General features: G+C 40.3%; 2 protein-coding genes across 2 annotated transcripts; both read right to left on the reverse strand.

Annotated features, from left to right (window-relative positions):
• Nucleotides 1-730: 730 nt before the first annotated feature.
• LOC141588745 (uncharacterized) lies at nucleotides 731-1,819 on the reverse strand. The gene has a single exon (XM_074410172.1). The coding sequence runs from the start codon at nucleotides 1,817-1,819 to the stop codon at nucleotides 731-733; it is 1,089 nt and encodes a 362-aa protein (XP_074266273.1).
• Nucleotides 1,820-2,620: 801 nt separating this feature from the next.
• LOC141588746 (ent-kaurenoic acid oxidase 1-like) lies at nucleotides 2,621-20,493 on the reverse strand. The gene is made up of 7 exons (XM_074410173.1): nucleotides 20,400-20,493; nucleotides 14,740-14,811; nucleotides 4,685-4,914; nucleotides 4,309-4,458; nucleotides 3,890-4,147; nucleotides 2,729-2,842; nucleotides 2,621-2,686 (listed from the first exon to the last, which is right to left on the reverse strand). Exons 1-7 carry the CDS (start codon nucleotides 20,491-20,493, stop codon nucleotides 2,621-2,623), a joined length of 984 nt encoding a protein of 327 aa, XP_074266274.1.
• Between the last annotated feature and the right edge of the window lie 1,996 nt (nucleotides 20,494-22,489).

The following is a 22,489-nucleotide window of genomic DNA, read 5'->3' on the forward strand; positions in this document are numbered from 1 at the left end:
ACTGTTTTATTCCTATCAAATTCAATCCATGTACATGATGTAATTTTTCTAAAGAACTATGACCAAAACGAGAATGAAGGATAGCTATATCAGACACACTAGCTGCATTGATATTACAGTGACTTAGTGAACTAACTTTATTAAAACCAGACACTTGTGAGTGTACAACATGTCTAAGCAGTACTCTAAATCTATAGAGATTCCCAATCCTTTGTGCCTCAGCAACAATCTTATTTGTATGGTCCTGAAAAACACATTTATGTTTCAAGAAACACACAGTTAAACCAGTAGAAGTAATCAAGCGTGCTACAGACAACAGATTTTGTTGAAAATCTGGTATAAGAAGGACATCATGCAAGGTTATGTGATCAGTCAAATGAACCTGGCCAGTTTTGTGCACAACTTTAACAGTGCCATCTGGTAAACCCACATAAATTGGTTTAGCAAGAATTTTAACATGATGCAACAAAAGAATATTAGAAGTAATATGGTCAGAAGCCCCCGTATCCACTATCCAGTCCTGGCCATTAAAACCATTTAAACTAGCAGTAAACACATGAGAAGGAGGAACCATACCAGCAAAATTAACTGAGGATTTCAGGTCAGAAGATTCATTAGAAGGAAGCTCAGAAATGCCCTTAAAAACCTGCTGCAAGACAGACTTTGTGACAGACTGAATGATCCCTTGAACAAAGTCTGGATTGACATGAGGAGAAATATATGACTGATACTAAGAGAACTGTGCTGCTTGTGAAATAGCAGGTTGATGCTCAAGTGGAGAGGCTTCTTGATACCCAAAATCTTGATCAGATGGGAACGTATCAACATTAGCAGCAGAACTAGCACCAAACTTCCCTTTGCCTTTCAAGAATGCCTTATACTTGTAACACCTCTCCTGAATGTGGCCCTTAATTTTGCAGAAAGTACATGTCTTCAGACGATGGCAGTCTTCAATTAAATGACCCTCCTTCTTGCAATGAGAACATAGTTTATAATCAGGATCTGAATCATCTCTTGGACGCTTGCTTGAAGCACCAGATTCATGAGAAACATGCTGAAAACCCCTCTTCTTGGAGGCAAAGGCAGCTGTTTCAACAGAAACCTCAGCAGCATTATCATTGATATGCTTTTGCCTCTCAACCTTCTGTAACATTCCCAATGCTTTGTTTATGGGAGGCAGTGGCTCCATAGACAGCAAATGAGTTTGAGCATGCTCATATCCAGAATTTAACCCCATCAATAGCTGTAACAATTTGGCTTGAGTTTCCCTTTCAACCAAACGCTTGAACATCTGACAAGAACATTGACTCATAGCACCACAAGTACAATAAGGAAGAGGATCCATATGATCCAAATTTTCCCATATGTTCTTGAGTTTACCATAATATTCAATGAGAGAGGAATTATCTTGAGTGATTTTACCAAGATCCTTCTTTAATTCATAAACCTCCAGAATATTAGGTTGCCCATACCTCTCAACAATGTCTGTCCATAAAGCCTTGGAAGAAACTGCAAACTGTAAATTCTCACGAAGACCAGGAATAATGGAGTTAAGAATCCACCGCTTGACCAATAAATCGCATCTGATCCACTGATTATGCTTCCTATCAGATGAAGCAGGAAGTGAACATTCCCCAGTAAGAAATCCACTCTTGTTCTTGGACAGCAGAGCAGCAACAACTTCACGTTGCCATTGAAGGAAGCTGGTACCATCGAACAAAAATGATGATAAAATCAGACTGGGTTGATCAGTAGGAGACAAGAACAGCGGATCATCAAAGGGAGAATAAAGACTGTTGTTTTCTGAAGTGTCTGACATTGTTAATGAAAGAAAGAGAAAAGTTGTAAAAGAGAAATGAGAGTTTTAAGTTTTGTTAATGGCGGAAGTGTAGAATCGTAACCAAAACGACTGATACCATATGAAACTAATTCATATTGATGAACATGAACCAGAAGATTATGAATAACTAAGTAAGAATTAGAGAGAATAGAATTGTAGAATTGTATTTCATTAAATTGTGAATGATTTATTACACAATGATGTCCTTATATAGGAAGAATAAGTCGGTGGTTGAGCATAACAACCAATAACAGTTTATAACTAACTTCCTTAATCTATGGTAAGTTAGTTAACTAATCTAACTAACTGTACCAGCTCATAATACATGAAGTATAATTCCCTTTTTTACGAATATATTTAATTTGATTTATTCCTTAACAGTCAAAAATGTCAATGAAACCTATTCCCTTTTATTCACTATATTCTTCTCATTTCCTTTTTGCAAAAAAAATGAGAAAGTGAATTTAGACCACACAAAACACACTACTCCACATGCTATTGAATTTGGACCACACAAATCAATCCAAAAAGAAAATTGGCAAAAAATCTTGAATTACCGGATAAGAAAATAGAGAAGAAAACCTGAATAGGAGGGAGTATTTGCCAAATGTAGGGAATATGATTTCTTTTTAGACATTACAAATTATCAAACTAAAGTACGAATGAATTGATTTGAGAAGTTAAAATATATCCTCAATTAATTTATATGTATCAAATTCAAACTTTTTTTGTTAGTAATTTGAATGATTCAAACTTTTTTTGTTAGTAATTTGAATGAGATTATAATATCATGATGTCAAGGCAAACACATTGTAATTTGGATCCACCGTTAAGAATAACCGATACCTAAAATAGAAAAAACCACAGATATAACAATTTAAATATTACAGTGGTAGGGATAGCTCGTATATTCCGCACCTTATTTGTGTATTTCAGCTTCAGGAGATCTTCGTATGTCACCTCAGCACCATTTTTCTCCCTAGCCATTTCCATATTCTCTTCCTAGATTTTTGTATTTGATATTATCAATATCACAATATGAATATGTTAAATTAACAAATGTCGATGGTCTAGGATTTGAAAAATTGAATAAACATAGAAATACAAAAAAAATTGTGGTAAATTCTGTAACCCGGTTTTTTTCTTGTTCTTTTAAATAAGTAGTAATCTTTATATATGAAAGGTCGGACAATGAAAGATTAACTTAAAAGAATGACTTTATATGCATTTCGTTTTAACTCTATGACATCATTAAATCATATAAAGTTATTACTCAAGATTATTTGTAATTTTAACCACATTTATCTTCATTTTATTGTCCATACATATAATGGTACTTAAATTGTGATCGGTTTTTTATCTTCGAAAACTCTATTTTTTAATTAAGTTCCCTCTTTCCACCAAAAAGAAAGTGTGATCGATGGACATTCGAATAAAAAATACATAATTCAGCATTGAAACTCATAGTTTTCGATTTTTTTGAAATCGAAGAAAATTAATACTTGCCAAGTCTGCATTGTAACTTTCAAATTTTGACATGTAATTGTAAAATTTTTGCATGACATACTCTCTCATCTTATTTACATTATCCACATTTAAATTAATTGACCGAACGAGGTTCACATAACTAACATTTGTTTTTTTTTTACAATGTTCAATACAATTTATAGTGTATTTAATAATAACTATATTTGTTTTAATTTGAATCAAACATAATAAATTTATACATAGTCCTGTAAAATATAATCGTAAACGTTGACATCAATTCACCACCACATTAACTGTTGTCTAAATTTCGTACATCATGACATAATAATTCTGAGACACTTGTATGCAATCATCCATATTATAACTTATGAAAGTTATTAAAACATGGAAGGCCATAGGTTTTTGGGTTAATTAAAAAGTGTTTTATCATAATACTCGTATAAACTAGCTAACACGAGTATTTGTGTTGTTTATAATGTAAATAATAAGAAATGTTAAACTTTCTACCAATGCAAATAATAAGCAATTATTAAGTAATAAAGGTATAAATTAGTATATTACCCGGATTTTTTGAAGAACATGGGGATTCTTAGCTAGAAAGTACATGGCCCAAGTAACGAGATATGCAATACCAATATAACTTATGGCAATGTTGCTCAAAACATTATCTACCACTTCCTCATTGCTTAAATGTTTCCCTTCTTTATCCTTGCTTTGCATTAACCTATCCATCATATCACTTTCTTCCCCAATTTCCTTACCCTCCTTTTTCTTCTTCGCCAATTGCAACGTCAGTTTTTCGGTAAGCTTCTTTCGACACTATATTTAACAAAGTAAAGACCATTGGTTTTAATGTAATAATAAAGGATAAATCATAAACAGTATGGCCGAAGTATTTACTATTCCGGTATTTTTCGTAATAAGTATTCCATCAATACTAATTACTCACAATATTTTAATAATCTTTGCGAAAAAGAAACCTGGAGGGCATGACGAAAAGGCGTTCCTGGAAAGTTCCATGGCTGAGCTCTAACTCCTTCATTCACCGCCGAGAATAACTTGTCAAGAGCATCAATGTCGGGACCTAATTCTAGACCACTCATATACCTTCCCATAAACTCCAGTGCTACCTATTTAATTTCATTTCATGTACAAGGTTAAATTCAAACGTCTTTTCATCTTTTATACTAGGTTTTATTATTGTATACAGAGTATAAATTAATAGAGGGATCACGTTCGATCACATGGTAAATAGGCAAGTGCTTTCTAAAAATACACGCAATTCAAAAGATGAATCTTGAGTGCACATAATAACAATAATAATAATATTAATAAATCAGACATTACTTGGCTTACCTTTTTTACTTGATAGAAGGCATTTATTTTACCCATTTGAAACCATGACTGTAGAGCAGCAACGATACAAGGCTGGAATTGTAGCGCAACCCGAGTAAGCGCGTTACGGTGGTTGAACTCACTTGCGAGGAGGCTCTTGATGTGTTGATGACGTAATCCATGAATAGTTATTACTGAATGAGGTCCTAATACTTCACTTGAGGGCCAACCTTGTTTAAATCCTGTTGTTGCTGTTAATATTTTTTTGCAAAGTGATGGTGAGCATGCTATTATGGCTGGAGATCCGTACAGAAACGTTGTGTATGCCCCTTCATTATTCTTCCCGTACCTATACTTGTCAAGGTTATACGGAGTATGTCAAATATTGGGTAAATTTGAATATTTTCCCTCCCGTAATGGAAGACTTTATGACCTTGTCTGTCAGATTGAGTAATTTTTGTGATAAAATTTCTTGTTAGAAGTCAAGATGTGTTGTGTTAAAACTCTTGTTGGAGAGTACAAATTTGTCTAAAGCAAAAAAATATTCGGTCCGATTTTTTTCCGAAATCCGGAAAAAAAATCTGAATATATGAATACCATTTAAATTGGATATTTAATCCGGATTTTTCCGAATAATCTGAATATATGAATACCATATATATATAAAGGAAAACTTTATGTTTAGTTTATGCGGGTTTTAGACTAGTTTTGAAATTTGTAATAAACACTTCTAATTTCTGCGACCAAAGACATTACCCTTTTTAGTGGTTGCAAAATGCGTTATGGACCGAAATTGCCTTTGTTTTAGTCTGTCAATAGCCCAATAACACCAGCCTCGGCGAAATTTTTACTGTACATTTAAATCGGGATCGAATCCGGTTTACGAAATCTGGATCTCCGAAATCTCGGATTCCAGATTTTCGGATATCCGAATTATTCGGATCAGATGTGGATCAGGAAAAATGATATATTAAATTCGGATATCTTATCCAATTTTAACATCCAAATCGAATATCCGATTTTGCTCGGCCCTACTAACGGGAGAGTTAAAAAACCGGAGGAGCCTTTGTCTACAAATTTCGTTAAATTTTTTCAAAAGTTTTAAGAAAGTGTATATTCTCTCTTTCACTCGAATCCCCCTACTACTTCGTTCCCCCTACTACTAAGAGAATAAAAATTTTCTTAGTTTTCCGTCCAAAAGGCATCTAGCTAAATAAGGTAACAAATAATTTTTTTCATTACTTTATTATCTTTTCAATTAGTATATTCTTATGATTAAACTCTAATCTTTTAATTAAAATTCATATTTATGACTTTTTCATTAAAATCCATAATTTATTATGCAATCATTTCCATTTCCATAAATATATTTTTCATCAGTTACACTCTAAAATTACGCAAACTTCTTCTTATGCAGTCTTTATCATAATTATTGTGATCATCACTTGCACACTAAAATTACGTAAATCTGTTTCTTATATTAGCCTTCATCAATATGGTGTATATTTTAAAGGACGTAACAATTTTTGTGTATTTTTTTAATTAAAAAAAATATTAGTCTAATTATTCGTAAATCGTCTTTAAGTTCGTGGTATACTGCTTTTATCTGTTTTTGTTATAAGTTTTATATGCGTTTTAATTAAATTTGACATTTTTACATCACTTAATTGTAATTTAATATCATAAATTAGTTTCATGCAATGATATATCATTAGAGTTAATTTTTATAGTAAAGTAAAAATGGTTTAAGACAAAAATAACTCAACTTAAAGTTTCTTTTGATTGTAATAAACTTTCATTTTCTATACCTCTTACTATGATTATATTAGTACATTATAACATTATACGTACAGTTAATTTATGCAATTAATTTAATGAGAATGTCTCTTTATAAAACAAAACTAAAAAATATCGTGTTGTAGCACTGGGATCTACACTAATTATACCATTAATTGAATATATATTAATAACATTTTATTTAAATGGTATGATTAAGTGAATAAAAGGGAGTATATTTTAGATGAGTAGTATATAGCAACTTACTTTTGCATCTTCGACGTGATAAAACGGTCGGGACGATGGAGGAAATGAAAATACCATAAAAATGTGAAGTATTCCCCAAATATAGGAATCCCCAAGTGACCTGGTGGTAATTTAACATTTAACAACTTGCACCTAGCCCTAACCAAGGTTCCATACCATATCTCATTCCACCACCAAAAGAGACATGCTATTACTAGCCATACCAATGAATGAATCACGTACGCCATATTAATCTCCATTATTATTATTATTATTATTATTTATTCGTTGCTAATTGCTCTTAATATATCTTCTCATGAAAGTTTTATAGAGACGTATATATAGCCTCATTGATACACATGTAGTGACGTAGGCAAGCTAAGAATATGACGTATAAGATGACAGTGGGCAAGTGGAGTATATTTATTACCCGTATAAAAACTCCAACACAAATTCTTGTTTGTGACGGCACATATTCGTCACTTTTGAGTGACGGATACCATTTTACCTCACAAAGTACTCACTTTTTCTCTCTCTGCAACACTATTCATGTAGTCCCCTTTCTCCACTAACCCATTTTATTACCATTTTATCTCACAAAATATCCGCCACAAATGGTAACCCGTCACAAGGGAGACCAATTGAAACTCCAAACTATGCCATCTAAACGTTATTTAATAGGAATACTCTGAATTAGGGCGGTTTTTCTCAAAATACTCTGACCAATGAATTAACTATGAATATCACCAACTTTTGGTTATACTCTCTGAAAATAGAATTAGATGACCTATTACCTGCTTAACAGGTTATTGCCACTTTAGTTAATAATATAATCAATATAAAGATATTTAACAGTTAACACCCTCTTCTCCCAGTCAAACTCACTCACTTATTCATCCTGCCTCTCACCACACCTTGTCAACCACCTCCTTCCAGCCACCATGTGTTAGACTCCTTTGTCCAAAATTAATCAACCACCCAAGCTTCCACCTCTGTTCACACCGCTGTCTGGATAACCGTTAACCTCCATGGGCATCATCACCAGGGAATACAAGTTTCGACTCCGTTACGGCATCGATGCACAAACTAACCCATAATTGACCAATTGAATCTTCGTCAATCCATCCTCACCCTCCAACCACCATTACTACAAGCATCATTAGTTTTGTGATATAAAAAAAATACATTTCAACATGTTACTCAATTCTATTAATTAATTTTCAGTTTTAACTTTTTATTTCTTCAAGCAAAATGCAGTGACGAGAAAAATGAACAACTAATGAGATACCACTACTATATAAGTAATTTATTGGAAAAAAAAGTCTATATACATTCATTACATAGGGTCTAAACTAGTATTAGACTAATACTTTTTTGACTACTCCATCGGGAAGAAAAGTTGATAATAATAATAATAATAATAATAATAATAATAATAATAATAATAATAACCTAAATAACCTAAATGTGGTAAGATTTGTAAGAGATTCTCATCAAATATTCAAGTTTAAACTCATTTTTATCATAATTAGTGAGAATCTCTTGTAAATCTTATCATAATTAGGTTATTAATGTGTACCATAAGGGCACACGTTAGAAAAACCCTAATAATAATAATAATATAATAATGTAAGTACAACTTGTTGAACATAGTTACTATATTTAGCCAATAAATCGCCCGTAGACAAAATAACTCACACAAAATAACTTGACCCTCTAAGTCTACATACACAAACACACAAAATAACAAATATGCATTCACACAACTCAGTCAATTGATCAAACATATAAAATGACATTACATCAACCTGACAACCTCCCAGTTACATATTAGACTAATATTTCTTTGATGACTCGATCGGAGAGAACAGTTAATAATAATAATAATAATAATAATAATAATAATAATAGTAATAATAATAATAATAATAATAATAATAATAATAGTAATAATCTCTTAAATTCTCTATGTCATTCAAATCTTAATCATTTATAAGCGATTTATAAACATATTTTGACAATAGCTTAACTGTAAAACAAAAATATATGTTTAAATAAACTCAATTCTTGAATAATGAAATAAATAAATTTGATGAATACCTCATTTGACTTTCAATCTGAAACAATATTATCAAAACACTGGTAAACACAGATTAGTTTAATAATCATAACATTTAAATAAAAAAAAGTTCATATGATAAGAATGAGGATAAAATGTGTTTTGGGCTGATTCTTGTTTATACTTGAAATCAATACTATATATTAAATCCAGAAACCAAGGGACTTCAATGTAATTAAAGAAAGTTATACAAATTAATTATACTATATAGTCTTAAATCACTAGCACCGTGTGATGGACCCGATTAAGGGATCTCCATGCAAATATTATATAGTTTGGGTTAAAATTAAATTATATAGAAGCTTGATAATTTTCCTAAACATTTGTAAGAGACTAAAACATGATCAATTTCCTTAAAATAAAATAATTAACTAAGATGACAATTTTCTTATAATAAAATAAATAATTAATTAATTAAGATGCTCAATTTTCCTAAATATTTATAGAATACTAGAAGATGGTCAATTTCCTTAAAATAAAATAATAAATTAATATAAATATGCATACTTATGGTATTAATTATTATCATCATGAAATTATATATTAAATTTAGAATCTATACAATTTTATTAAACTTTATAGTTTAATAGATGTATTGAGATGTTAATTATTTAACATACCAAAATATAATATAAGTAGGTTATAAATAATTCAAATTAGATTCTGATGGGGCATATTCTGCACCGCTGACCAAGTCAACATATTGAGCAAGGTCAAAGATATCCACAGCAAGTCAACGGCTTAGACGACCCTAGCCGATCGACCCATCGGCTACTGTCACTGGTCTCGGCATGGCAACTTGCCGGTGGGGCACATACCCGCGTACTCATATCCAAGATCCCTCGGCGGTGGGTCAACAGGGCCCGCCGGCCTGCCATAGGTCCCTCAGCCGAGGGGTAGATCAGTCTTTCCACCTGCTAGCCACTTGGCCACTTGGCCACTACGTGACAAAAGGTGAAAGTCTATAAATACTCCTCAACCTTCATTGAGGAAAGGATCCAGAACTTAACCTAAAAGACACTATTCATCTGGTATAATCTTCCTTATCTCTCTACAATATACATTCAGCCAAGTAACAACTTATCCCTTAAGTTTACTGACTTGAGCGTCGGAGTGAGTACGCTTGGCACAAGGCCAAGCCCTCAGTTCGTTCATTGTTGCAGGAGAGGCCGAGAGGAACAATTAAGGAAAGAAGGATTCAACCAAAGACGACATTCTACAAGCTACGAGTGGTAACGAATATCTGCTCTGGAATTACACCCGGAACAATTGGCGCCGTCTGTGGGGAAATCGCTACTAGAAGCTAGTTCCAAACAAAAAAAAAAAAAAACAACAACAAAAACCCACCCAAAAAGCTAAGAAGATGTCGAAACAACAAGACGCAGTCGTGACCGACGAAACCGCATTCTACCAAGATGATACCTTCAACAATTCTGGAGTCGTGCAGCCCTCCACCGGGGGAGTAATCCAACCGGAGTTCGGGATGCCAATAATACGACACACGCCGCCATACCAACCAGGTCACCATCATGGGACATGTGGTTGACGTAGCAAAACCGAAAATGCTCCCGGACCTAATTAGTAATACGCCGCTCACACCGTCACGCCGACAAGAGCGGCGGAAACCGTCCAGGAGACCAGGGCCCGAAATGTGACTCCGAGAAATTTGAACGGAGCACTAGGAGAAGCCGACCAAGTCAAGTCGCGGGGAGCCCAAAGTGGGCGTGGTAGACCTAAGTCCTTCCGTACTCATGGGAGGACAGCGTGGCCCCCGCAAAGACGAACGAGGCTTACCCCAAAGGAGCCGAGGAGCCCGACTCACAGAGTTGGAGAAGAAGTCCAAGTCGAAGAAGGAGTCCTTCCCGCTACGAGGAGAGGAGCCGGATTAGGAATACGAGGAGCCGATCGCCGCGTGTCGTTCGACACGTGGTCGACACCCCTCGGCCGCCTACGTCCTAGAAGTCCAGGTGCCAACTAAGCTCAAGTTGCCACCCATATCATACAAAGGAGATAGTGATCCAGCCGACCACGCCGAGGCTTTCGAGTCTTACATGTCGGTATGGGAGCAGCCCGATGAGGTCTGGTGCCGAGTTTTCCCAACAACTTTGCATGGGATGGCTCAAAGTTGGTACAAGGGGCTTCCCGACGGCTCGGTATACTATTACGCCGACCTAAGGGACGCCTTCCTAGCCCAAGACTCTTGCAACAAGAGGAGGGCCGTGGAGACGTCGGACCTCCTAACTATCAAACAGAAGGGGGGCGAGTCTCTACGAAGCTATGTGAAGAGGTTCGACGGCAAGGTCCAGCAGATTCGAGAAATTAATCCCGGCGGCGGCCTTCGCGGCGATGAAGGGCCTCCCAAGGGGAGACTTAAAAAATGAGCTCATCAAGTGCGGAGGCCTGGGCTTGATGCCGCCGGGAAGATGGTCGACCAAGCCATCAAGGTAGAGGACTATCACAAGACCGGGTAGGCCCGGCGAGGCCGAGCACTCGAAAAGAAGAGCGCCGGGAGGACAACCCGGATGAAAGACGCCGTGACAACAACGGGTCACGGTCCGATGGAAGACGCCGTGACAATAATGGGTCACGATCGGACAAACCTGCCAGGAAACAAGACTCGACAGCGCCGGGTGGAGTTCGGGAACGTACCACCGAGGCGGTATAATGATAAAACCCTCTCGTCGTATCGCCCGCCGAGGTCTTCGCCCGAGCAAAAACGAGGGCCGAAGTGGGAGAGACCCCAAGCCAAAAAGTGACGGTGACACGAGCCGATCGTGAGTACCACGGCCACACCGGCCATTTAACCAACGATCGCCGACATATCCGAAGAATGCCATTGAAGAACCGATCCGGAAGGGGAGCTTGGCAAGTACGTTGCCAAAGGCCAAAAGACCGACGCTATAGCGGTTCAGATAAGAAATCCGTCTTGAACGGATAGGAGTGATCCATGTTGTCATCGGGGCAACGAGAACGGAGGGTCCGCCCATGGGCACAAACGGCACCTGAACGAGCTATATCAGGCCATCAACTTTGTGCCCAACACAACGATCCCCGCTTCCAACATCCCCGATATGACTATTGGAAGGAAGGACTACGAAGGAGTCATCGCTCCTCACAGCGACCCACTTGTAGTCAATTTGGACATATCCAACCACCTGGTCAAGAGGTGCCTGATTGACACAGGCGCCTATACGAACATCATGTTCAGGGAGTGCTACCTCAGCCTCGGTCTAAGAGTCAAGGACTTAAGCCCCTGCACCAATCCACTGTACAACTTCTCTGGGGCCGGCCTAGTACCACTGGGGTCAATCAGACTGCCTATGATGTTCGGCGAAGGGAAGGCGGCTAAGAATGTCCTAGCCGAGTTCGTGGTCATTGACGGCTCGTCCGCCTACAACGTTCTCATAGGCCGAGTCACTCTGAGCGAGGCCGACGCAGTGATGTCCATCCGGGCCCTAACACTGATGTACGTCTCGGACCGGGGGGAAGCGCATAAGCTCGTCTCCAAGGACGAGAACGGCGAGGTGGTCAACGTCCAGATAGCTGCCAGAGGATGCAACATGCAATCCCTCAAAGTGGCAAAGAAGTCAGAAAAAGGAAAAAGTCCATCCTTACAACAGGAGGGCGACCTCATGGATGTAACTAGCGGCTGACTGGGAAGGTATGCCTTTGATGAGCCATTAGGACGCTGGTAATCTCGGGAAAACACTATGTAGCGGCGGAGGTGTCCAAAACAGCTGTGGGCACCCCGACGCATGTTTTTATCTAATGAAAAATCGTCCAAGTCTTCCATCAAAATGTTCATTTTCCCCATAGTCACTAGGAAGCAGCAGACGCCGGCTCGCACTGTCATACCGACAAGAGCGGCAGTCTCTATCAGTAAGCAGACGTCGGCTCACACTGTCATACCGACAAGAACGACAGTCTCCATCAAGAAGTAGGCGCCGTCGCAGTCACCTCAAGTAGTAGACGCCACGGCAGTCACCCCAAGAGGTTTGACGCCGTCGCAGTCACTCCAAGTGGTAGACGCCACGGCAGTCTCCATCAAGAAGTAGGCGCCGTCGCAATCACCCCAAGTAGTAGACGCCACGGCAGTCACCCCAAGAGGTTTGACGCCGTCGCAGTCACTTCAAGTGGTAGACGCCACGGCAGATCTCCATCAAGAGCAGCGCCGTCGCGATCACCCCAAGTAGTAGACGCCACGGCAATCACCCCAAGAGGTTTGACGCCGTCGCAGTCACTCCAAGTGGTAGACGCCACGGCAGTCTCCATCAAGAAGTAGGCGCCGTCGCAGTCACCCCAAGTAGTAGACGCCACGGCAGTCACCCCAAGAGGTTTGACGCCGTCGCAGTCACTCCAAGTGGTAGACGCCACGGCAGTCACCCAAAGAGGTTTGACGCCGTCGCAGTCACTCCAAGTGGTAGACGCCACGGCAGTCTCCATCAAGAAGTAGGCGCCGTCGCAGTCACCCCAAGTAGAAGACGCCACGGCAGTCACCCCAAGAGGTTTTACGCCGTCGCAGTCACTCCAAGTGGTAGACGCCACGGCAGTCAATAACAAGGAGCACTCGCCGGCTGACACCGTCACACCGGCAAGAATGGCAATCACCCTCAGGAAACAAACACCACGACGGTCACGACCAGCGCAGTTGATACTCGCAAAGCGATCAAAATGCCTTAGAAGCGTTACACAGTTGAGGAACGCACTCTAGACTGCCTCGGCCAAGCCAAGGCGGAAACAAAGGAGACGCCCAATTAATAACATGAGAAAAACTCAGACAAGGACGAGAAAAGACCTCGGCCGAGCCAGAGACAAAGTGAAAACGTTAAGTACAGATTGAGACGCTCAACTATTAGCACAAGAAAAAGGAATGAGGTAAAGACCTCGGCCAAGCCGAAGGCAGAAGAAACGAGCTCTTATTAAATATGTTCAACAAATTACAAGAAATGCAAACGACGGCCGTCCCCATAAGGATTAAGCCAAAAGACCACCTACCAAAGTTGTACAAAATACAAAGAAAGGAAAGGCAAAAGGCTACAGATATCATCTCCCTATGTCTGTTGCTGCTCGCCATCAGCAGCGGTAGCAGCATCTTCTTCGATGGGCAACCCAGCAGTTTCCCTAGCAGCCTCAGCTTTAGCAGCCTCAGCCTTAGCCTCGGCCTCCTCAGCTGCCCTCATTCTCTCGGCTTCCTCCTTGGCCGCCTTAGCCTTCTCAGCAAGAACTGTCGCCTCCTCGGCCGCCTCTTTCTCTATCTTCACCCTCACCGCCTCCTTGGCCTTCTCCTCCACGGCCTTCTCCTTAGCTTCGAGCTTGTCGTCAAACAGCTCGTTGAATTTGCCCCACGGAAAGGAACCATCAAGAGGAAAGAGCTCCTCAATTACTTCCCTGGCACGCTTGCTATCCCGGATCCGGGTCGAGCACGGGTTAGGGAGCATGTCAGTTTGGAGCATCTCAATGTCGTCCTCCTTTTGCCTGATGATGGCCTCCTTGCTCCGAATCACCTTCCCCTGGATCTGAAACCGTTCCCTGAATTCGTTCCTCTGCTGGAGATAAAGGTCGGCGTGCCTCTGAACAAGGTCACACTTCGCCAGCAGCTTTTCAACTTCGGCCGCAGCAGCCTCGGCCTTGGCTCTCTCAACAAGGACCTCCTTTTCAGCGTCCTCCCTGAGCTTTCTCTCAGCCAAGAGCGCTTTCTCAGCCTCCCCCCTAAGCCTCTTCTCATTGAGAAGATCCAGCTTCGCCTTCGCGGCCACCTTCTTAGTGGCATTAAGCTCAAAAGCGGATTGAGCCACGGCCTTCTCTCGCTCCATGATACGAGCACCGGTCAGCTCGTTCCACCTCGCCAGTCTCTTGATCAACCTCGCGCTTTCCGCTACAAGCTGGGAGGGGGAAGCCTTCTGGGATGAAGAGCCAGTGGCGACGTTTCGATCACCAGCCTGCGCGGGGTTCTCCTCCACTTGCTGCTCAACAAGAGCGGCGGCCGACAGCGGCTGATCTACAAAATCTAAAAAAAAAAAAAAAGAAAGAGCATCAGTATCAACATACATAGGCATGCCGAAGAGCCTGTCATCAGCAGCGCCTGATGAACCGGCTAAATCTGAGCCACCGGATAGATCAATACCGTGCTTGGCCTTCTTGGCCGAAGGGCGCATTTCCTCGTCCGCAGCAGAAGCAACGACAACGGTAAAGTCTGTCTGCTTTCTTTTACGGACAAGGGGAGACCCCTCTTCCTCATCGGAGTCATCCCCATTGGAGATATAAACGATCTCCACCGTCTCCTTCTGAACAGGGGGGATGGAAGGCGGAGCCGATGTCGACGCCATCACCGCCGAAGGCTTTGTTTTTCGGGTATGGCGCGGCATGTTACTAACAACCTTCGCCTGGGCCTCTCCACCACATTCAAGTTTTTCAGCTGCTGATCCATGAGATCATTCGGCGACGTCCTGCGGTCATGGGTCAGAGCCTTGGGATGCAAGTTAGCAACGGTTTTGTCTCTGTGCAGCCCCATCCTCCGGAGGATATCCTCAGACAAGTCCGGTCCAAAGTGGTCTGCGAAGGAAACAAAGCAAGAATTAAGTAGAAGAAATAAATCGAAGTTCGAAAAACAGGAACATTGAGAGCGGTGATGGGCCTCACACCTGTGGGGTAATATCCGTATAAGACCCTCTAAATTTAAGGATTATAACGTAAATTTAGCATGTGAAATATTGTCATAAACGAAAAACAACAAAGAAACAATAAGGATTAAGAATCAACCTCGGGTCCTTTGTAGTGCGGCGTAAAAAGAATGTAAATCAACAGAGATTTCCTCCTAATTGTTGCACCCAAGACCGTCTGAGACTATGCCCTTGTGCTAGAAATACTTTCTAATTGACTTGCAATATTGAGAAAGCTGTTGTGAGGTTTTTCCGATGTGAGATCTAGGTTTCAGAGAGATATGATCTCCAAAACCCTAGTTTTCTGTAAAATGAAATTGTCTAGGTCAAAAGGAGAGGGAGTCTCTCCTTTTGTTTGGTTCGGCCAAACCGAGAGCCTAGGGGAGGGAGTGGGCTTTCACTTCCTCCTTCTTTTAACTCGTAGTCCGACCAATTCCGCTAAAATGTATATGACGCGATTTTCATTATAAATCGTCATCGGTTATCGGCTATTAAAATATCAACTAATAACACGGGTTAGTTGAATTATTAATACATGTCCGACAAAGACGATATTGTATAATTTATTCAATATACATTAATTAAATATAATCGTTTATATTTAATTTACGAATTAACTGTTTAATTCGCCTTAGCCCATAATATTTAATCCGTATTAAATGTAATATCTCAACATCACATTTTGACTAATTACTAGTCAAATAACGGACTAATCGGTTAGTCAAAATTGGCATCTACATGACTGTATTTTCATACTGTCACATCTCTCAAACGTATCCTATAGGTGTGACTTTTAGGGACCAGTTGATCACCGCCATCTGTATGACAATAACGTCAAACTTATCTAGCAAGCCAACCGTTATTGATAAACGTGGATCAACTGATAATAATACCAAAAGTATGCCCTTTGATCCTTTTAGAGGTTTATAAGTCCTTGCACTAATTGTTAAGGACACCAACCCTAACAAGCTCCCACTTGTCCGTACAAGTGTATGTGCAATGACGTTATCCGCACTAACTGGAGGACACAAGCTCCAACAAACTCCCACTTGTCCGTACAAGTGTATGTGCGATAACCGATTCTCATATTCATTTAAAATTTCTCCCACTCAATGTAAAACAATTTGCAGATCCGGGTCCGCAAAGGTCGTATTTTACAATCGATCTGGATCAAGAGTGGTTTCCCCGACTAGAGAGTAACTTAACTGATAAAACGAATCCGTATCCGAGCATGGCCATGCATTTCGATTCTGACTCCTCGAGTGGCCCCGAGAAATATCGAGTACACGATAAAGGCGGAATATTTCCTTCAACTCGACTCCATCCGATCTAAGCACAAAGCATGAAATGACCAGAGAAAAAATCTACTTGGCCCCCTGTTACGGATGACCGTGAGAAAGAAACCAAAGTCACCCAAAATCTGCCTTAGTCTCAAGAGACAGTCGATAGTCAAAAGAATCGACTCTTAGGATCACCATGGAGGTCCTATCCACGACCGGGCACCGAATGTTATAAAACATTTAGGACTCCACGTCGATGTCACAATTGTGTCCTACGAAATATCCGTATAAATCGCCTCGTGATTGGTGGGTCAACCGGTTGACTTATGGCTCGTTGAACCCACCATCAACCAACGTCACAAAATAATTGCCAGAGTTATCAGCTCATGTGGGCAATTAAGGACTGAAAAATATAATGTTCGTTCAGTTCACTTTGTGGTGTTCAAAAATTGTCGTACAATTCCACATGAAAAACAAAATATATATAAATATCAAAACGATGATGTCGTATAGAGTACAAAAGGGAATGAATCTAATCCATAAAAGAGTACTACAACTTAGGAACACGTTTAATTCCCATGGAATTAACGTGCCCTTCATGCTTATCTTGTCGTAATGCTTTAGTGAGAGGATCTGCTATGTTATCATCTGTAGCAATCTTTTCTATCACTACTTCCTTTTGCTCCACGTAATCTCGGATTAGATGAGCTTTCCGTTGTACATGTCTAGACTTGTTGCTAGACTTAGGCTCCTTAGCTTGGAAGATGGCACCACTATTGTCGCAATAGATGGTAATCGGGTCATTCGAACTAGGCACTACAGATAGCCCATGTAAGAATTGACGCATCCATATCGCTTCCTTTGTAGCTTCAGACGCGGCATAGTACTCGGACTCGGTCGTAGAATCTCTTTAACAGTTTGTTTCGAACTCTCTTCCGGTGATGCAGCGCCATTAAGAGTAAAAACGAATCCAGATCGAGATTTCGAGTCATCACGATCCGTTTGGAAGCTAGCATCTGCACAGAATCGGTTGCGCATAGCTTTTGTTCGCCTCCATAAGTCAATGCCCAATCTTTAGTCCTCCGGAGGTACTTAAGAATGTTCTTGACAGCTAACCAATGTGATTCACCGGATTTGTTGGAATCGACTTGTCATACTCAATGCATATGCCACGTCGGACGTGTGCATATCATGGCATACATGATTGATCCTATAGCCGAAGCATAAGGAATCCGTGTCATGCGCTCTTTCTCTTCCGGTGTCTCGGGTGCCTGAGACTTGCTCAAATGCACCCCTGGAGCCATAGGAAGAAACCCTTCTTGGAGTTAGTCATGCTGAATCTCTCTAGGACTTTGTATATGTAAGACTCTGATCGAGAGATAACATCCGTCGTGATCTATCTCGATAGATACGGATGCCCATAATTCTTTGTGTTCACCCCAGATCTTTCATCCGGAAATGGTTTTTCAACCATACTTTCACCGAAGTTAAGAGAGGTATGTCATTCCCAATCGGGAGTATGTCGTCAACATACAATATTAGGAAGACAATCTTGCTCCCACTCGACTTGATATATAGACATGGTTCCTCGACCGATCGAGTAAATCCATTTTCTTTTATCACTTGGTCGAAGCGATGATTCCAACTCCTTGATGCTTGCTTAAGTCCATAAATGGAACGCTTAAGCTTGCACACTTTCTTAGGATGTTCTGGATCGATGAAACCTTCGGGTTGTACCATGTACAACTCTTCCTCCAAAAAGCCGTTTAAGAAGGCGGTTTTCACATCCATTTGCCAAATTTCATAGTCATGAAAAGCGGCGATCGCTAAGATAATCCGAATGGAACGCAAGATGACTACGGGTGCACAAATCTCATCGTAGTGCAAACCTGGCACTTGGGTGAAACCTTTAGCAACTAGTCGTGCTTTGTAGATATCTTGTTGACCTTCCACAGAATGCTTTATCTTGTAAAGCCATTTGCATTGAAGGGGACGAACCTTAGCAGGTAAGTCAACAAGATCCCACACGTTGTTCTCATACATAGAGTCCATCTCGGATTGCATGGCCTCAAGCCATAGCTTTGAGTCAGAACTAGTCATGGCACCTTTATAGGTTGCGGGTTCACTACTCGTTAAGAGTAGAACGTCATCTATGTCATGTTCCTCGACCATACCAATGTTTCTGTCCGGAGGAATAGAGACTCTTCCCGACCTCCTAGGTTCCTCAGGAATGTTAACCGCAGCCGGGATTGAAGGAATAGGTTCCTCCAATAGTTGCTCGGTACTTGGTTCTTGAATCTCCGACAATTCGAAGGTTCTATCACTCTTTGCATTCTCGATAAATTCCTTCTCTAAGAATGTCGCACTAGCCGCAACAAAAACACGTTGTTCGGTTGGCGAATAAAAGTAATGACCAAGCGTTCCTTTAGGATAACCTATAAAGTACGTCTTGACCGATCGCGGGCCGAGCTTATCCTCGTGTCTCCACTTGACATAAGCCTCGCAGCCCCAAACCCGTATAAAGGACAAGTTAGGGACCGTTCCCTTCCATAGTTCATATGGAGTCTTGTCAACAGCTTTAGACGGACTTCGGTTAAGTATTAGAGCGGCTGACATAAGAGCATAACCCCATAATGAATCAGGTAACACCGTGTGACTCATCATGGATCGAACCATATCAAGCAGTGTTCGATTTCTCCGTTCGGACACACCATTCAATTGAGGTGTTCGGTGGAGTTAATCGTAAGGCAATCCACAAGTCCTTTAGGTGTTGATCAAACTCGTGAGAAAGATACTCGCCACCACGATCCGAACGTAGTGTTTTAATCTTTCTACCCAATAGGTTCTGCACCTATTTCGGTATTCTTTGAATTTCTCAAAGGATTCACTTTTATGTTTCATTAAGTAGACATAGCCATATCTACTTAAATCATCCGTGAAAGTGATGAAATACCTATAGCCTTCTCATGCGGTGATTGACATAGGTCCACATACATCCGTGTGTATGAGTCCTAATAGGTCAGCAGCGCGCATTCCAACACCTTTGAAGGAAATACGAGTCATCTTACCGATGAGACATGATTCACACGTGCCAAATGATTGAAAATCAAAGGCCGAGATAGCTCCATTCTTGATGAGCTGTTTAACGCGTTTCTCATTAATGTGTCCCATACGGCAGTGCCATAGATACGTTTGATCTTTGTCACCAACCTTTAAATTTTTATTCATTACGTGTAATATTTCGGTCGTCTGATCTAAAACATAAATTCCGTTCATGGAGACTGCCTTGCCATAAATCATCTCGTGTAATGAGAAAATGCAAGTATTATTCTCTATTACAAATGAAAATCCAAGTTTGTCAAGTGCAGAAACTGAAATAATGTTTTTCAAAGATTGGGTACATAATAGCAGATTATATAAAAATAACTCAAATCCGCTTAGGAAGTCGGATCACATATGTTCCCCTTGAGACGGCAGCCACTCGTGCTCCATTCCCAACACGCAGATCCACCTCACCCTTTACGAGGGGTTCGATGTTTTGAGCCCCCGCACATGATTACACAGATGAGAACCACAAAAAGTATCAAGTACCCAAGTTCCGTAACTTGCGTGGTTAATCTCAATCATATGAATAAAAGTAGAAGAAGAAGACATACCAACAGGTTTAACACGGCCTGCCTTTAAGTCTTCATGATAAACAGGACATGTACGCCTCCAATCCCCAGTCTTGTGGAAATGATGGCACTCCATGTTTTCATTCTTGCTCTTTGTCGCGCCTGATGAGGTGCTAGACTCACCAGGCCCACTCTTACCTGAACCCGACTTCTTGAACGGTTTCGGTTTACCTCGCTAGGTTTGCCTCGAGCTTTGCCCTTACCTTTCCCTTTGTTTGTCACAACGAGAACATCCTGTTTCAAGCTCCCACTGAACTTCATGTCCTTCTCGGTCTGTACGAGAAGGGAGTGCAGTTCATGGGGACTTTTCTTCAAATCATTCATATAGTAATTCGCTCTAAATTGCGAAAAACCATCGTGGAGTGAGTGAAGCATGCGGTCGATCACAATGTTCTCGCTGATCTTACAATCAAAGGTCTCCAGCTTCTCGACATTCTCAATCATGCGGAGAATGTGTGGGCTAATCGGTTGGCCTTTCGGAGTCTCGCATCAAAGAAGCGAGTGGTATGCTCATAGGTCACGATTCTCGGTGCTTTTGAGAATTCCTTGGTGAGCGTGGTGAAAATCTTGTTCGCACCATGGGCTATGAAGCGTTTCTGCAAATTGGGTTCCATTGCAAAAATGAGTACGTTTTTAATCGCACCCGCTTCCATACAGAAATCATTAAACTTGGTGATTTCAAGACTCTCTAGCCGTGGGACCTGGGTTTTGCGGGATGGGCTCTATTAGATATTTGAGCTTCCCGTCAAAGCAGCGGCAAAGATTCCGTAATGCCGACTCCCCGGTCCGCGAAGTTTGATCCATCATTCTTGCCGAGTGGACTGATTCATCCGATTCATGAAGATCCGGCCGTGGACTCACGGTCCAATGTGGCACTTGGCATTGGGTTGTCTGTAGAACCAGCCATTTGTTTTTAGCAGTTTAAAAGTTCGTGATCTACACTGAAAAGAAAGAAAAACAAAAACGAAATAAGCAACTCATCGAGGTGATTTAAGTCTATTTAATTTATATTAACGTGTAGACTCAAGCACTTGCATAATTGATCTCCCTCAAGAACAATACAAGTGATCCCAAGACTCAATTTCTGTAAATTGATAAGCCAACTGTTTAGCTAATTCTTCCGTAAGAACTCTTGGTCGATAGATTTCCGTAAATCCTATCTATAGTCCACCATGATCACAGGATCGTACGAGTGACCATAGTGTTGAGATAAAATAAGTCAATCGGTTCCAACTTACCCGACGTAGAAGGGGTCATATTATGCCTACCGACGAAGAAGGGACTCATTGGAGTTTGACCTATAAAGACCGTTCTCAATTTTGGTTTATACGAGGAAGATCCCATCAACAAAATTATAATTCATTTTAAGTGAACGAATAACTAGCGCCTGCGTGAATGAATTAATTTAGGTGATGGCTTAGCATCGTGTGACATAAGAATGTCAAAGAAAACTAACTCGTGACCTCTATATGTGTCAGTTTTCATGCAATAATTAGGTGGTTTGGTTTTTAGGCGGAATATGATGCATATTATCGTTGCGAAAAATAAACAAACGAATGCAATACGTAAATAAAAATTCCTAGTGTGGCCTATCCTAATAAAAAGAACATAAAACAACTTTGGAATCCACCGTTGGACCCGAGAAGCTTGTCTTGATGTTCCATCTTGATCCATGTAGCGGGAGTGAGCATCCGGTCTCCATCTTTGGTCTTCTCAAAAATTACAATTAAAATTACAAAATATAAACCTATTTACATTCTAATTAAAACTTGTAATTACAAGTGAAAAATCCAAAACGGAGATACGAGATCTCAAAATACAACCAAGACCGTGTTCCATCATTACGGTAACACGTTCTACTAAGGCCACACTAAGTTACAACCGTTTGTAAAATAAATAAATACGTAATTAAAAGCATTCAAAACAATTAACAATAACGATAAATAAAATGCATCAACTAAAACAAATTTATTCGTGACATAATTCCGTAATTATGTTAAATTATCCAAACCACCTTTTAATGATTAAAATTCATGTGATAAAACCGCTTCTATCAATTTAATTTTAATCTA

This window comes from Silene latifolia, chromosome 6, assembly GCF_048544455.1.
Source record: "Silene latifolia isolate original U9 population chromosome 6, ASM4854445v1, whole genome shotgun sequence".
In the NCBI taxonomy this organism is placed as follows: domain Eukaryota; kingdom Viridiplantae; phylum Streptophyta; class Magnoliopsida; order Caryophyllales; family Caryophyllaceae; genus Silene; species Silene latifolia.